The sequence below is a fragment of the Oryx dammah genome, unplaced genomic scaffold, assembly GCF_014754425.2.
Source record: "Oryx dammah isolate SB20612 unplaced genomic scaffold, SCBI_Odam_1.1 HiC_scaffold_4, whole genome shotgun sequence".
In the NCBI taxonomy this organism is placed as follows: Eukaryota; Metazoa; Chordata; class Mammalia; order Artiodactyla; family Bovidae; genus Oryx; species Oryx dammah.
This window is the reverse complement of record NW_024070188.1, coordinates 26,614,521-26,631,829: the sequence shown is the minus strand read 5'-3', so window position 1 is coordinate 26,631,829 and position 17,309 is coordinate 26,614,521. Positions and strand designations below refer to the sequence as shown.

Here is a 17,309-nt window from a genome sequence, read left to right as displayed (position 1 = left end):
TGATGTAAATAGAAGACCTATTTCCAGTGCATAACCAGATGAGCTTTCTATGTTAAAATTATTTTTCTATTGAAAATATTTTAAGAAGTACTAATATAATTTTTGTCTTCCCTCTGGACATTATATCTAAATGAACATGGGAGATGTAGGAAAACGTAGATTTGTAGAACTCTGAAAGGATGAAAGCTAAACATTTCCTAGACTATTTTTGCTCCCATTAAAAAAAAATCTGAAAGTTTGGGTAAGCAAATTACAGCATCAATTAGGATATGAGTGAGTTAAATTTACCTTATTAAAATTCAGAAGGGGTGGGGTAGGGAGGGTGTAACTAATGTAGGCTTATAGAACAGATGAAGAGTGTTCGACTTATAGCAAGATAAAACCACACTGCTGTATTTCGTATTTTATTCAATTTTAATATGGTTTCCATTATTAACTTTTAAAACAAAATGATTTCCAGTTTAGAAAACAATGCACTGACCACATAATTCTTTTTTTATATACAGTTATACAAATATTCTAAATACACATTTTGTGTTCAAGATGATGGCAAATAAGATTAACTGTACAGTACATAAGGAAAGAAAATATTTTAAGCATATTTAGAAGCAATAGAAATGTCTATACAAAACAAGCAAAAATGGAATAAAATTTTTTATTTTTAAAGTATTGCAACAGGCCCACAGGTTTGTAACAAAAATGTCTTTGCACAGTTCCTCACAATGCCCCATTAATAGCTAAAGCAAGACAGCTGTTTTAGAAAATAATGTTTCAAAATGCTACACATGGTACTATTGTTTGCACAGTTTGATCAAAATAACAACTCTACTCTGAGTCAAGCAAAACCTAGAGGAAATATACCAAACAACTTGAAAATCATTTGTATAAAATTCATTGCACATTATTTTACTCAGTTGTTTGAAAAGTAAAAAAGTGTATTTACAAAATATTTCGCAATCAAAATTATAAAGTGAATGAGTATCTCTAAGTAACACGTCTTGATACAGACAGTTCAAGGAAAACACGAATGTCTTTTTTTAAAGAGGTTTTCAGTGCTCCTTCCACAGGGAAGTAAATACGATCTACTCAAATGGATTTACAAGATGTTACACATACTGGAGCAAATTCAACACCTGCATTATAAAACAATGTTAAAAAGGTGAAAGGATGAGGAATTTGTACATTGTAAGAAGTGAGCTATTCAGAGATCAACAAATACGATTTTTAATTCAGTTATCATAAAAGTCCTCATAGTCTTCAGATAATCAGACAGACAATGAACATACTTGACTCGATGAAAGTTGAAAAAGCACCGTGCGCAACAGTTCAGTGGTAAACACTGGAAAAATAGCACCTGGAGTTCTGTGATATTGACAACTTAAAACTGGTCTAGTAATTGCCGGAGATACGGTGCCTTGGATAATTCTCTATTTACTCGGGAGAGTTTGTAAAGTACTGGGCAGTTCAGAGAAACACATGGGATATGTCGATCAAAGCAGCCTGTACAGTTCTTGCATATCTGAAAGAACAAGAGGAGTACATCAAACGATAGGAAGGTTTCTGTCTCTGTGTGTAAACAGCAGACTTTTAAAATCCTTTGTGACCCACCACAAATTACTGGCACGTATTACAGAAAAGTTGCATTAGTTTTCATCTTTTTGAAGCATAGACAACCCTAAGTTGAGATGTTTCTAAAGAATATTATTTCACAAACCATAGAGCATGAAATTCCCTAAAGGATTCATTTAATCCCAGAAATCAACTTTCCTTTATGGTAGAATCCTATTGTATTAAGATCCACAAAATAGGCTACCCAATTACTATTCAAAGACTGGCTCTTAAATTAGCTATGTACACTGTTTTTTCAAGTTACTCTAACATTTTATATGCTAATCAAAAAAGTTATCCACTTTCTTATTTCAGAAGAGAAAATGCTAGTATGGGGGGGGGGCAGAAATATCAAAGATGTTGAAAGTAGCTAGATAGACCAATAGTTTCAACCCTGGCTGTACCTGAGCTTAAAAATAGACTAATGTCTGAGCCTGATCCCAGACCAAGGAATCAGGATCTTTGGGTGTGAGAGCTTAAGAATCTGTACATCTTAGGGCTCCCAGATGATGCTGATGTATAATGAGAACTGATCTAAAAGAAAATATTAAATCATAAGGCAGTTTTTAAAGAAAAGCATTATGTCTTACCCAGTGATCAAATTTTAATATGTAAGGTCTCAAGTCGCACACACAGTTTAAAAGTGGTAAAACATGAAAAACTTTAAAGAAAAAAACTTTAAAGGATACTAGTGAGGGCCCCGAGGGTTAAGAAAATACAGGCTGATTTTTAATGTGAACAGTTTATCCAAGTGATTTTAAAAAGGGAGAGCAATTAGCTGCTGTTATACTAATTACCTTTTAAGAGAGAAATCAGACCTGCTCTAGTTAATTCTCTGGTCTGTATCTAAAAGCTTCTGTTTTAGAGGCCTCAAAGCGGGGGTGGGGGGGGGGGGGGTGGGGGAAACTCGTTCTCTGCCCCACTATTTTCCCAGCAATTGCAGGGCCCATTTTTCTCAGCACCCTGGTTACTCTACCTGGTATTACGATACTGCCACAAGTGAGCTGCTCAGAGCCCCAAGCTCCGGTGTGCTTGCTGGAGACTAAACGAGCTCTTCTATTCTGAAGACTTTCACCAATTAGATCTCTGCCAAGAGACTTAAAGCTGCTCCTAAATACAGAATGTCTGTATTGCAGCTCCATCCAGGTGCCAGAACAAACTGATAAATATTTATGCACTCTGTGCTTGTCTGATAAATAAACCAGGATGGAATTACTTGTCTCGCTAAACTTAAATGTTTGGTTTCAAGATCCTTTACTGGTGATTTAAACCCTGAACAGGTTATGTTTAAAACTTTAAACACTGCAACCTAGAAACTTATTTTTTAGCAGATGCTTAAGAAAACAAACAAAAACCTGCTTTAATATTTATTGATTCTTTTTTGTTATCCTTTGGCCTACTTTCTAGATTTTTGAAAAATTTTCAGTCAGATGCTTAATTTTGTTTTTTTATGTTTATAATTAAATGTTTAAGGTGATGAATTTTTCTCTGAGATCTGCCATGGCTGTCTAGAATCTTGTATGTACTGTTTGTTTAATAAGTGTTAAAATTTCCAAATAGAAGGATCATTTTGTTTTCTGAGTTTACTAGCTTTATAGAATTGTATTGATAAAACATTTGTAATATTTCTGAAATTTATTAAGGTTTTCTTTGTAGTCTAAAATATGGTCATTTAACATTTCATATAAATGTTTTCCACAACTTGAAAGATATATTCTCTAATTATTAGGTTAGAGAGTTTGATATATAATCAAAAAGTTTACCGTACAATGTTTAGATATTTAGTAATTATACTTATTTCTGATCACTGACTTGTCTTGGTATGAGAGCTGTTTACCATTACTAATGTTTCTGACAATTTCTCATTTTATCTCCTGTAATTTCTGCTTTGTGAGAATTCCTACAGGTTATTTATGTACAGGAGACACACATTTTAATTATCTTAGGAAAAAAGCAATCCTAAAGTTAAAATAACTCTTTAAAGATGAACCACCCCTTATTTATGAATAGTATTACTTTTAAAACTGCATTTTTATAAGAAATAAGACCTTATACTGAACGAGGGTTCTGGTTAAACTGACGGCACCAACTAGCACAGTGTATGTTGCTGGGAGCAGAAGACAGGTCCAGGGGGCTGTCTCCGACTTCAGGAGCTCTGGAGGCCCTGCCCATGTCTGCACCTTTCACTAGAAGCCAACCAGGGAATTTTCTAGGAGGGCAAGTTGCTGCCATTGGGGTAGGAATCGAAAAAGCACAAGTTAGGGACACCCGGTGACTAGTGGCTGTACTAACTACAACCACCACTTTGTGGTGGTAAAAACTGGGACAAATGGGCTAAAAATTGGTTGGTAATCACTCCAGTGACTTACTGCTGCTTTAACTGTGCGTTCAGCAAGAAGCTGTTTCTTCATTTAATACATACGTACGACCACCACCAAGGGCTGGACTCTAGCTAGGGACAGCTGACTCTCTGTCCTCACCTGCTCTCTGGTGAGGATGTTCGAGCCACAGTGCTGAGAATGGACAGGATGGGGAGGGGGTCAGTGTGAGGCTGCTGCAGGAGTTTAGGGACAAATAATGGTGGTTGGACTATAGGATGATAACAGAAGGGAAGCAGAAAAGTTCTTATTTATTTAAGAACTAATGAGTAGATGGATGGGGGGAGGGAAAAGTCAATTTACCATTTCAGTAAGCTAGGTTTCTATGGTCGCGTCAATAAAATCATACCTTTCAGATGCTGCCATCCTTAATAAGATTCATTTACTGCATTCTGAATGACCAGCTATATACACTATATAACTTAAAGAGTTTTCTGCCAATGCAGAACAGCGGCTAGGATGGTGCAGAGGAAACAGTCCCTAACAGTCCGTAACTATCCTTCTATAAGCATACAAGTTCTGAACAGCCTAGTATCCCCAGGGATGGCTTCTGTCCTACTGCCTTGCGTGGCAGCTAAGAGTGTCTTCCTAGGAGGCTATGGAACCTCCGACTTGCTTCAAAGGCCTCTTTACCTTGAAGGGGCATGGTGCAGAGCCTGGCCTTTACATACTAGTGGCTGGATTACTTTAGAGCAGATGAGCTGCTAGGAGCAATTGTATAGGAGAGTTCACAACAGAAGAGCTAGTAGGGACTTACAAAAGAGCATCAATCTGCATTCTGAGAAATCTGGGGCCAATGCTATGGAGTCCAGACTGAAAACCTGATGTCCTTACTATCAGCTGGATTCATTTTCCACTAAATCACACTGCCTCTCAACTATCGGGTTGGCTTTAAAACATTTCAATAACCTTATATGTTGCTCATCTAAAGACAAAACAAACTCTACCACAAGATTGTTATTCTTGCCTGAAAGCTAAAAATGTAACTTGAAACATGATGGTATAAGGAGATACAATCAGTCATTAAGAACTGCAAATGTTCCAAGTTGACTAAGAAAACAAGATTTCTATGAGAATGGTAAGTAGATATGGGAGACAAAGCAATTAGTATTTTCTTTTTTTAGAAATACTGTTATAAAAGAAACTGGATGGCTGGACAGTATAGTTCTATGGTTCTAATAAACATAATTAGTTTTTAGTAGTTCAATTATGCTATTTTCAGGATTTTAGAAGTTGATTAACTTAGAATCCTTACTCTGCTTTCACATCTCACCCTACACCTCCCTCAGGAGTTGACTACATTTCCCTGAAGTCTCAGACTGCTTGGGATTCTGGGTCTGTTGAACAAGGCTGTACCTTTACAAGTCGCTCCTGTTGACGTTCCAACTCTCGAATTTCTTGGTTGAGGATGACTGCAACATGCTGAGGCTGGCTGCGACATTTACTGCAGATGCCGTGCTGAGTCAGGTCATCACACACAGGACAGTGTAAGGTAGTGAAATATTGTGCAATAGTGCCTTTCCGCCCTTCAAGTTCACTTCGAGAGGAGCTAGTGGCCTTCTGGATCTATATAAACATCAATTCAGAAATAAGTCTAAGCCAGCTTTATAGCAGAGTGGCTCTTCTCATGCTAATTAGAGGATCACTAAGGCATTATTTCCTGTGTTCAACAAATACTGAATAGCTACTATGTATCAGGCACTGTTCTAGATAATGGGGCTTTAGAAAAGAACGAAGTCCTTCCTTTATAGCTTAATATCATCAGATATATTGTTTTGTTTTCCCTTTTTTGGGGAGAGGAAAATGGTCTCAGAATAAGTCATCAGGATATATTATATAGATTAGGAAATAAAGGCAATAATATTGTAGTAACTTTAAATGGTAACAGATGATAACTAGATTTTATCATGGTGATCATCTCATTGTCAAATCACTACACTGTATACTTGAAACTAGTATCAGATTGTATGTCAATTATACCTTAATGAAAAACAAAAAGAGTTTCTTGTCACTCGTTTTTTTGGTTGCAATCTGTAGATGTATGAAATTATAGGGGCAAAGGAGATCAGGGAGAACAAAGGAGAAAATCCAGGTTAAGAGTGGATACTGTTTAAGACTGCACAGTTTTGGCCATGGAAGCAAGGTAAAAAAAGTAACCTGTTAGGCATTAAGGTGCAAAATTCAAGCAAAAGTAAACCTGGAGCATTTCAAATGAAATTAGATACATGTCATCTAAGCTTCCTAAGCTTCCTTCTTTGAAGTTGATAATGGTTTCAGAGATCTGTCTTCTGATACTCTTTTCACACTGAAATAACATTATCCTCTTACTATCATACCCTTGCTGCATTCCCCTGGTGTCTTACAAGTCACTCTGCACCAAAGTTATTAGGTTAGCCTTTTATAAATGCCACTGGTTGAACACTCCTGCTGCTGATGTAATGAAAAACACTAATAGCTTTGTGGTGCAGAGCCAGGGCCCAGCGTTACAGATGCTGGCCAGCACAGACTGTCTGAAACACAGCTTCACCCTCAGTTTCCCAGCTGACTCTTTTCCTTGAGGCCCTAACTGAGTACTGAGAAAGTAAAAACAATTTAAGTATTAACGTATCAATTTTCCTGAATACTCTCAGCCTTTCACAGTCTGAGCAAATGACTGAGCAGACCTAATTGTAAACATCTATAACTGCTACTTTCCTAGAGTAATGTATCCCTGATTGTTACAGAACCACAAACTGTTCCTTTGGATGGGGATAAACTAAGAAAAAAGGAGTTCAGGCAAAACTCCCTTTGGTAAGATTTCACACTGCATGTTTTATTTTAGTAAAATGATACTTTAATATTCTTTACTCTGGTCTCTACAGAACTATGTCTAGCTACTAGAGCTTATATATTTCTTAAATACCCATTTTGAAGGAATTTCTGCTCTTTCATTTTTATTTGCTGTTGGTGACATTTTATAGTAAAGCGTTTACCACTGAAGTAGTTGTGGGATTTACTTTAATCTTCTATAATTTGGCTAATCTGACAGAAGCTGGGAAGGTGTTTGTAAAAGATGAAACCAGAAAAGTATAGCACGTTTGTTGGTTTAGGATAGTAAAGGATTTGCTCTGCTTTCATAGCATGTAAATAAAATCTGTAGTTCTACTGAAAATGTTAAGTGAATTCTCTGTGGAGTCATAGCACAGGTGCTGTTTAGTAGGCTTACCCGTGGTAATTCATGATACCAGCTGAAGACATCAATACCAATAAGAGAGAAGATTCTTGCAAGGGGTGGAAGGATTTGCTTGGTGATATAGTAAGTGGCATTCAGTCTCAGAGTTGGGTCCTGTAGGACTTCCACTGGGCGCCTTACTAGTTGGATAAGTGGTACTCCAGGGGCTCCATAAATGATGACATATGGTACTCGCTCCCCAACTCGAGGCTCAGAGCGCCGATCGTAAGTAAGCATTTTCCTATTTAAATCCAAATAAAACAGTCATTCAAAGACTGTCATGGAAGGCATCTCTCCAGAAAATGAAATGAGAATTAAACAGTAATGAAGCCATGAGAAATTGACAAGGGGAACCTTCAAGGTAGTTTTAACTCTGACAGCCATATACACTTCACTTAGCACCAAGTGGATATGCTCTAAGAGTTTAATAAAACTTATCCTGTAAATTACTGTTACCTGGAGAACAGTATGAGTTGGCAGATACCAACTAGCTTAAATTAACTATCATAAATTTAAAAGATAAGAGAAAATTTAGCTGATCAGCTGATCTCCTTCTAGAATGACACCACCTTACTGCTGTAGTAAGATCAATATTAAGGACTACCTATGATTCCAATGGAGAAGGAAATGGCAACCCACTCCAGTGTTCTTGCCTGGAGAATCCCAGGGATGGCGGAGCCTGGTGGGCTGCCATTTATGGGGCTGCATAGAGTCGGACACGACTGAAGCAACTTAGCAGCAGCATGATTCCAATATCAGAAAAACAATCCCTTCCAGCTCTGTAACAGATTACAGTTTCACTGAATCTAGTTTTTGCAGGGAAGGCCAGAAGTGCAGCTCTTTTTTCCCCTTCAGAGCCTGCAGCATTTGGGGTCACCCACTCCTCTTAAAAAGGCTTCATGTGGGCAGGAGAACAGACAACTGTGTATCTGTGCCTGTGGAGTAGGTCTTTTCACCTACTCCAAACCATTCAGAACCCCAAGACCACACTCCTAGGTACTGAGGGCTGTGCTGCTGGGCACATCATTACCTAGTAAGTTCCAGGGCTGGCACACAGGCACCGGGTTTATAAGAGGCACTTCCTCTGTATTCCTTGGCAAAGATGAAATCTTGTATGCTGGCCTTTCCTTCCAGAAGCTTCATACATTGTCGTTGAACATACTGTTTAATTAAACTTATATCTCTTGTTTCAAATAGCAGCTTCAGAGAACGCTCAAGTATCTTAAAAAGAAAATGGATATGCTTGTAAAGGTAAAATATCTTCTAATATATTTCATCACTGCTGTTACACTTCCACTTACATAACTACCAGAGAACTTCCTGATCTACCTAAATAATCTGCTATTTACAATGACTGGGTAATAAAAAATTACTGAAACTGGAAATTGTTTGGAGAGTTAGCTTGAGGAAAATCATATTGGAATGCCATGCAGATGAAGTGTCTGCTGTGTGTGATGAGCAGCATGAAACATCTGTCTCACATAGCCAAGAGCACTCTAGGCACAGAAGCCAGACATGATTTTCATGTATTATTTTTTATTTACTCTGTTATAGAAAGGGTTGGATTCAGGTGGACAGAAAGAAGTTTAAACATCACCAAGCAGTCAAAGAAAAGCCAGTCTTTTGCCTTTTTATAATGTCAGTAAACAGAAACTGCGACAGAATTTTCTGTGCTGCAGTATTTCTATTGGAAAATGACTGACATACAGTGGAATAAATTTAAATTAGTTCCAGGTGGGAAAGCTCTGTATCTTATTTTGAGTACTGGAATCCATACATATTTTACACAAGTTTGCTAACTTAGCTAGGGTACCATTCTTCCCTCAGAGAAAGAATGCACTGGATAGTATCTTTGCAGAAACTAGTATGAAATATATCTCAAATTTATTTAATGTTACATATATGACATATAGGTTGATTACTGTCACTCTCTTATGCTTTTAATGCTCTCATATAGTATAAATGGAATAGCACTCTACACAGTTTTTTTTTTCCTTTGAGAAAACCTTTATTGCACATTGTTGAATTAATTTGTTTGTATAAACAACATACAAAGATTTATGTTCTGAAAATCCTTGAAGCTTCTAATCAGCAGTCTGCAAGGAATTGAGACTTTGGTTTCGTGTCTTTTTAAGGCATACATTTCTCATATTTTAAAATTTTGAACATAATTTGTTTTCCAAAATATTTTTGATGTCCATTATAAAACTCCACCATGAAACCGCAGTTCCTGATCCTGAAAGGCTGCTCTTTTCTGAGATTGAATGTGCCCCCAGGGACCTGGAGCACCATGCACTTTTCACAAGGCTGGGCAAGTACTAATAACTCAATCCCTGTGGGATCAAATATCGGATATTTGGTATGCACTTTGATTTTCATAGATATACAGAATACTCTTTCAACTTTGACCTTTAACACTACAAGAAAGGAAAAAAACCTATACATGAGTACTAAAAAATCTCATCTTCTCCAGAAATCATAACAGTTGTCCTTCAGAACCAAGTCTGTGACTGTTAGATGATTTCTTCTTTTCTTTCTCATTCTCTCTTTTGTTAGTCATGTATGACTCATGAGACCCCATGGACTGTAGCCCACCAGGCTCCTCTGTCCATGGAATTTTCCAGGCAGGAATACGGGACTGGGCTGCCATTTCCTACTCTATACACACTGAGTTTTATGACAGCATTAAAAGTATGAGAGATTGACAGTAATTATTTTTGGTTGTTACAGAACGAATATGGGCCTGAATAAAGAAGAAAAGAAATAAAAAACACTATGACTAAAATTACTGTGGTTGAGAAATTTAGGTAATTTATAGTACCAATGTTCAGAAATCTTCCTAACTTGTATTTGGTAACTCAAGTAAACAGAATTTCAGTTAGTCTAAGATGGGTTATTTTACTTATGAAATTTCTCTATTCACTTTCTCTTCTTTATCCTGCTTCATAGCTTTTGGGTGTTGCCATATGATAAAATATCATATCAACTCTAGATGATTAGGCAGGAAATTTTCATCAAGTGTTGCTTTTTAGCAAGGTAAGGCGTGGGAGAGGTCAGAAACTAAGGACTTAAATAAGCTGCTTTCATTAGAAATGAAACTCAAAAAATCATACAGTTTCTCTTTTAGTTAAACATAGTCATATAGTCTATACAGTTTTTCCACTTAGAAATTTGCTTAAGGATGTTTACCCACTTTCTTTGCCACTTATTTCTAAAAGATGAAAACAAGACAGATAAAACTTACCTTAGAAACAGCAGGGCAGGAATCTCTTCTCACTGTTTCTATTCCTTTTGCATCAAATACTGGGTCCTTTTGATCCAGTGTTTCATACATGTAACCCACATACCTCTTTTTTGTTTGTAAGACACAGGGCAAATATACCTGTGATGAAATTAATAAAATGTCTCTCAATAAGCACTTTTCCCCCAACCACAAACATCTTATTTTTATATACCTTTCTCTCTCTTTAACCAGATGTCAATTTTAAGAAAACTCTAAATACGGCTTCAGTTCAGTTCACTCACTCAGTCGTGTCGGACTCTTTGCGACCCCATGAATCGCAGCACGCCAGGCCTCCCTGTCCATCACCAACTCCTGGAGTTCAAACTCATGTCCATCGAGTTGGTGATGCCATCCAGCCATCTCATCCTCTGTCATCCCCTTCTCCTGCCCCCAATCCCTCCCAGCATCAGAGTCTTTTCCAATGAGTCAACTCTCTGCATGAGCAAAGAACACCCAGGGCTGATCTCCTTTAGAATGGACTGGTTGGATCTCCTTACAGTCCAAGGGACTCTCAAGAGTCTTCTTCAACACCACAGTTCAACAGCATCAGTTCTTCGGTGCTCAGCTCTCTTCACAGTCCAACTCTCACATCCATACATGACCACTGGAAAAACCATAGCCTTGACTAGACAGACCTTTGTTGGCAAAGTAAATACGGCTTAGGGCCCAACAAATTCATGAACAACACTTGGAGGACAGAGCAAACAAAATGAGTTGCCTTTACTTGCACTACCAATTCTGCTCCTTCCTCAGCTGACACTGCTCTTTCAGAGTCAATCATCTCTCTTTAAACAATTAAAAAATTTCAGTAACACCTACATATGGTACAAATTAAAAAGTTACAAGAGAACATACAACAAAGAGTCTACCGCCTCCATAGAGGCATCCTCTGTTACTGATTTCCTGTATGTTCTTCCAGAGATATTCTAAGTAAATGTACTTATACACATCGGGTAGCTTACCTTCCACCTTACTCTGCACTTTGCTTGCTTCATTTGGTAATTATCTTGGAGAGAATTCCATTCTCAAGAGAAAGTTCATTTTGCTTTGCAGCTGCACAGCAGTCCCTTTTATGAGGGTAGAATGCATTCTGTAACCTGCTACCTACTCTGCATCATTCAGGATATTTTTGATCTTTTGGAATTACAAGTAGTGTTCCCACAAACAACCTTGCTTGGATTAATCCAAAGGATAAATTCCTTGAAGTGGAATTCCTGGATGCATGGGTGTGTGTCTCCACCCCTTTTTACATTACCAAACTGGTCCTTTCTTCTGCCCCAAGCTATATCAGTAATCACATTAAATGTAGGTGATGTAGAAAGTGTAAAAATGGTGTTAGAAAATGTGAAAAGAAAATGTGACTTGTAAAAGGCAGGAATGATCAGATTAGATCCCATCAAAGAGATGCAACAATATGCTTTCTACTAGAAATATATTTTAAATAAAAAAGAATAAAAAGGTTAGAAAAAAAGATACACTTGTTAATACTAATCAATACAAAGCTGGAGTGGCTATATAATATCAGAAAAGTAGATTTCCAGACGAGGGATATTATCAAAGATAAAAATATCAGTTCATCAAGGAGATAAATAACCATAAATGTATATATAGCTAATAAGAAAACTTCAAAATACACGAAATATAAACTGGCAGAACTAAAAGCAAGGAACAGGCAGATCTGTGATTATATTTGATACTTTGGCCCTCTCTCCTAGAACTGACAAAGTCAGCAAAACTGTCACTGTTGGCTTCAACAACACTATTAATTAACCTAAATGTTACTGTAGACCATTCCACCCAATAACCAGAATACACAGGGATTTTCAAGGTCACACGGGAACATGCTGGGCTTCCTAGGTGGTCCAGTGGTTAAGAATCCACCTTGCAACGCAGCAGACATCAGTTCCATCCCTGGTTCAGGAAGATCCCACGTGCCACAACTCCAGAGCCTTCACTCAGGAGCCCACGTGCAGCAACTACTAAAACCTGTGTGCCACAACATGAGAAGCCCACAAATGGGAAACCGTGCACTGCAACTGGAGATCAGCCCCAGCAGGCGGCAAAGAGAGAAAGCCCGCAGGGTCACAACAAAGGCCCAGTAGAGTCCAAAAAAAAAAAAGACAGACCATATGCTAGACCAAACAATGAACTTTAACAAATTTAAAAGCACTGAAATTATACAGACTATGTTCTTTCACCACATGGATTAAAAATAGTAACAAAAAGATATCTGAAAATATTAAATATTTGGAACTTAAACAGCACACTTCTAAATAACCTATAGATCGTTATCATTGAAGCACAAGATTCCCAGGTAGCTGCTGCTTCCCTGGTGTCTCTGGTAAAGAATCCGCCTACAATGCAGGATACTCAGATTTGATCCCTAGGTCAGGAAGATCCCCTGGAAGAGGAAAAAGCAACCCACTCCACTGTTCTTGCCTGGAGAATCCCATGGACAGAGGAGCCTGGTGGGCTATATATATAGTCCACAGGGTGCAAAGAGTCGAGCACGACTGAGCACACACACACGTACACACACACACACACGTCAGGGAGTGCCTAGGAGTCCTGCAAGTGAATCTGTAAGAGGACCTGGCTTTCAGCTGCCCTGATGGAGGAAAAGGAATACTGCCTTTATGAACAGGGATTCCCACGTGGCACAGTGGTGAGTCTGCCTGCCCCTGTAGGAGATGTGGGTTGGATCCCTGGGTCAGGAGGATCCCCTGGAAAAAGAAATGGCAACCCACTCCAGTATTCTTGCCTGGAAAATCCCATGGACAGAGGAGCCTGGCGGGCTAGTCCATGAGGTTGCAAAGAATCATGACTGAGCACCACCACAAGATATTAAAATAATAAAAGCACAAGATATCAAAATCTGAAGCGAAACTGGTGCTTTGAGAGAAATTTACATATTTAAAGTGCTTATATTAAAAATGTGTTTAAAATTAGTGATTCACGTTTGTAAATTAACAAGACAGGAAAAGAGAAGCAAACTAATCCCAAAGGAAGGAAATAATAAAGAGTGGATGTTAATGAAATGGTTCTTCAGAAAGTTCTATAAATGGTTAAACCTCTAGCTAGAACGATCAAGAGGGAAAAAGAGAAAAACATAAATTATCAATATCAAAAGTAAAAGGTGTGATGTTACTAGAGTTTACAGATACCAAAATCACTTTAAGTATAAATAATTCATCCCAATAAATTTGGTAACTTCAGAGAAATGGACAAACTCATTGACAATCACAAATTTTAAAACTGACATGAGAAGAGAACCTGAATTATTAAAGATATTTAAATTATAATTGAAAATCCTCCCTTCCCCATAAAATTTCTGGACTAGACTGCTTCACTGATTAATTTTATCAACCATTTAAGAAAAAACTGCACCAATCTTATGCACTTTTTCTTTCAGAAAGTAGAAGAGGAAATACTTGTAACTCATGAGGTCAGCTTTTTTTTTTTTTTTTTTTTACCCTGTCCCCAAAGCAAAGACAATACAAGCAGAAAACAAAACCAAAAAACACTACAGGCCAATATTCATGAACATATGCATCTCAATTCCTAACAGATGGTTTGTTTACTTTGAGAAGTTGTACAGTTTATGTTTAGGCCTGTAATCTATTTCAGGTAAAATCTCATGTCCACTGTTAGTTTCTAAGAACACCATGCTCTTCACTTTGCTACACAGGCTGAATGTCCACAGCATCACATTCTCCCAGAATAGCACTCATCATCACTTTTTAATTTTTCTTCCCCCTCTCACCCCAATTAGAATGCTCACTCTTCAGGGCAGCTACCAAACCCAAGTCCTCTCTAAATCTCTCCCAAGCACAATTCTTGCTTCAGAGCAGGTGCGTAATAAATATTTGCGTGTCATCTTTGGTTCTCATCTCCCTCTTTTCTCTTTTCCACACCTGCTCTCCTAAAAAAACTTTTTAAATTACTGCCCATCCTTCTTTCTCAGTATCTCTTGAATTGTTTATTTTCACTAGTTCATCCCCCTACTTTAGTATATACAGGTTGTAAGAGGCATCCTGTCTTGAGATTCTTCTCTTCCACATCCATCTCCAAACCACTGTGAGGCCAATCCTCCCTAAGAGGCTCTGCCATACTTTTGTTTGATAAACTTTACCGAATAAAGTTTAAACACTTTAGCTTGGCATCAAGACACTCTGTAACCTGGTTTCAACTTTATTCTCCCAGACTTCCGCTACTCTGTATCCCCATATTGTGCATTTCCAACTCCATATCCTTTTATTTGCCATTTTCTTCTGTGCAGAAGGACTGCAGTGCCACGGCTGCATGGCTGAAATTCCAACCATTTTCTGAGACACACTGCAGCATTTACCTCCTACAAGGAGTCTCCCCACCTAGTGTAGAGGGACACAATACCTACTTTTCTTTGCACTCTTATAGTGCTCAGAGAGACTGCTCCCTAAATTTACAATAAAAGACCATTTACATACATTTCTAATCTTTCCTTTTAGACTACTGGCTCTTAGAGGGCAGGACTGTGTTTTTGCATTCCACATCACTCCTAGGTCAGTACCTTTAATACAGAAGGAACTAAATGCACATTTCGTATCTAAGGTAAAGTGAAAACAGCAGAAGGTCCTTGTGGCAAACTGCATTCTCCAAAGGAACACTCCTCTCAGACAGCCTTCTTACAGTGTGACTCTGACATTCTTCCCACTAAGAGATGGGGGCTTATGTTCCCTTTCATATCTAGATAGGCTGTGATCTGTATGATTCTGAGACTAGGTCATAAAAAGCAAAACACCTTTTATCTGGTTCTCTTTGGGATGTACATTCCTAGATCTCAGCTATCATGCTGTGAGCAAGAGCAAGTAGCCTCAGGGAAAGGCCACGTGTAGGTGTTCCAGCTGGTGTCCCAAACAGCAGCCAGCATCAACCCCCAGATGTGGGAGTGAGCAGTGAGCAAGCTTCAGGGGATCAGTCCTGAGCTGTCAGCTGAGGACCCAGACATCGTGGAGCAGAGACATGCCATCCAGCTGTACCCTTTTTGAATTCCTGGCCCATAAAATCTGGGAGCGTAATAAAATGGTGCTTGTTTTATACCATGAAGTTTGGGGCTGCACATCAATAGTTAAGTGGAACAGTCTTTTCATTTCTTTGTATCAGATATTACTAAAAATTTTTGTGAAAACTATACCAAACTAATGGAAAAATACTTTAAATTTAACACTTTCACAGACCTGTATACCCTGAAAATGTATTAAGAAATCAGAAATCTCTAGAAGGTATGCGAATTTTATAAGTGATTTTTAGTATTACATTTCTCTTACCTTTTCAAACTTCAATTTCACTGGTTTAGGGTTGGTAGCAGTTACAGCTTCAGCAATTTCTTGCCCAATCTTAAAAGACTGCTCCTTAGTGGCTCCTTTCAGTAGCACAAACATACTAAGAGGATTAAAAATAGAGTAAGGTGATAAGGAAGCTGCAACAAATTCTCATCAATAATAATTTTCCTGCCTAATTCTATAATACCACAGAAAACCTTTCCCCCTTACTCTTCCTTACTCAGGTGCTTCCTATCTGAGCTTTCTTGTTTGATCACCCCTGCCTTGTGCACCCATGCTATCTCTTGTTATAGATCCTTAAAGCATCTGATGTTTCTAGTTTAGCTACACACAGACCAGTTAGCACAGCTGCCAAGAAGGTCCTGAGTCATTCTTATACATTTATGGTCTTTTATGACACACAGTTATGTCAGTCACAAAATAAAAGATGTGATTATAAAGAAATGGAAAATTTACTTGTGATATGGGAGAAAATTTCCTTTCAGAACCACCCAACTTAGACCAAGAACATATATACATAAAACATGTTCACTGAAGAACTGTCAGAAAACACCTAAAGGCACAAAGAAAACAGCCACTTACAATCCCACTGCTCAGACCAAAGACGCCAGGAAATCTGTGCATCTGTTGTGTACATCTGTAAATCTTTTCTCATTTGGGATCACAGATCATAAAGTTGGATAACTCTCCCCTTTCATTTAATAGTATATTATGAACATTTTCCCACGCTTAGTTCTTTTACGTTATTTTAACAATTCTGTGCTTCAATGTATGGATATTGTCATTAAATTTTTTTCTAACATTTCATATGTAATAGTAGACATGGCACACACTCTATGTCCTTAGAATAAGTTCCTAGAAGTAGAATTTCCAGGCAAATAGTATACATTAAAAATATTTTCTGAAAGATAATGTGAAACTGAATTCCAGAAAGCATTTTTTTTCCAGAAAGCTATTTTCTGATGTATAATCCCACCAGTAGTATATACAGATACAATTTGCATATAATGAAATGAATATACTTTAAGTGCATAGTTCATGAATATTGACAAATGTATAAGACTTGTGATGGGCTGAACTGTGTCCCTTAAAGTCCTACGTTGAACCCTAACCCCCAGTATCTCAGGATGTGACTATATTTGGAGACAGGGCCTTAAAAGAGATGATTAAGTTAAAATGTGGCTCTAATTTAGGTGGTTAGGGTGAGCCTGATCTGGTATCGTTATAAGAGCAAACTAGACAAAGAAACACCAAGGCTGCGCATGAACAGAGGAAAGGGCACGTGAGGACCAAGTAAGAGGCGGCAACCTGCAAGCCAAGCCAGAGGCTTCAGGAGAGAGCACACCTACTCACCAATGCCTCCACCCTGGGCTTCAGCCGGACTGTGAGAGCGCACACCTACTCACTAATGCCTCCATCCTGGACTTCAGCCGAAACTGTGAGAGAGCACACCTACTCACCAATGCCTCCATCCTGGCTTCGGCTGGAACTGTGAGAGCACACCTACT

At 38.2% G+C, this 17,309-nt stretch overlaps 1 protein-coding gene across 6 annotated transcripts in view; it reads right to left on the bottom strand.

Moving 5' to 3' along the window:
• Window positions 1-395: 395 nt before the first annotated feature.
• REV3L (REV3 like, DNA directed polymerase zeta catalytic subunit) overlaps window positions 396-17,309 on the bottom strand; it is a 169,012-nt gene continuing 152,098 nt past the window's right edge. For all 6 annotated transcript variants that reach the window (XM_040238484.1, XM_040238480.1, XM_040238482.1 and 3 more), the window contains 6 exons: window positions 15,787-15,901; window positions 10,442-10,579; window positions 8,228-8,418; window positions 7,192-7,438; window positions 5,343-5,552; window positions 396-1,519 (listed from right to left, as the gene is read on the bottom strand). In XM_040238484.1, coding sequence (XP_040094418.1) covers window positions 1,379-1,519; window positions 5,343-5,552; window positions 7,192-7,438; window positions 8,228-8,418; window positions 10,442-10,579; window positions 15,787-15,901 — 1,042 coding nt within the window. In that variant the 3' untranslated portion in view covers window positions 396-1,378. The remainder of the gene's footprint in view (window positions 1,520-5,342; window positions 5,553-7,191; window positions 7,439-8,227; window positions 8,419-10,441; window positions 10,580-15,786; window positions 15,902-17,309) is intronic.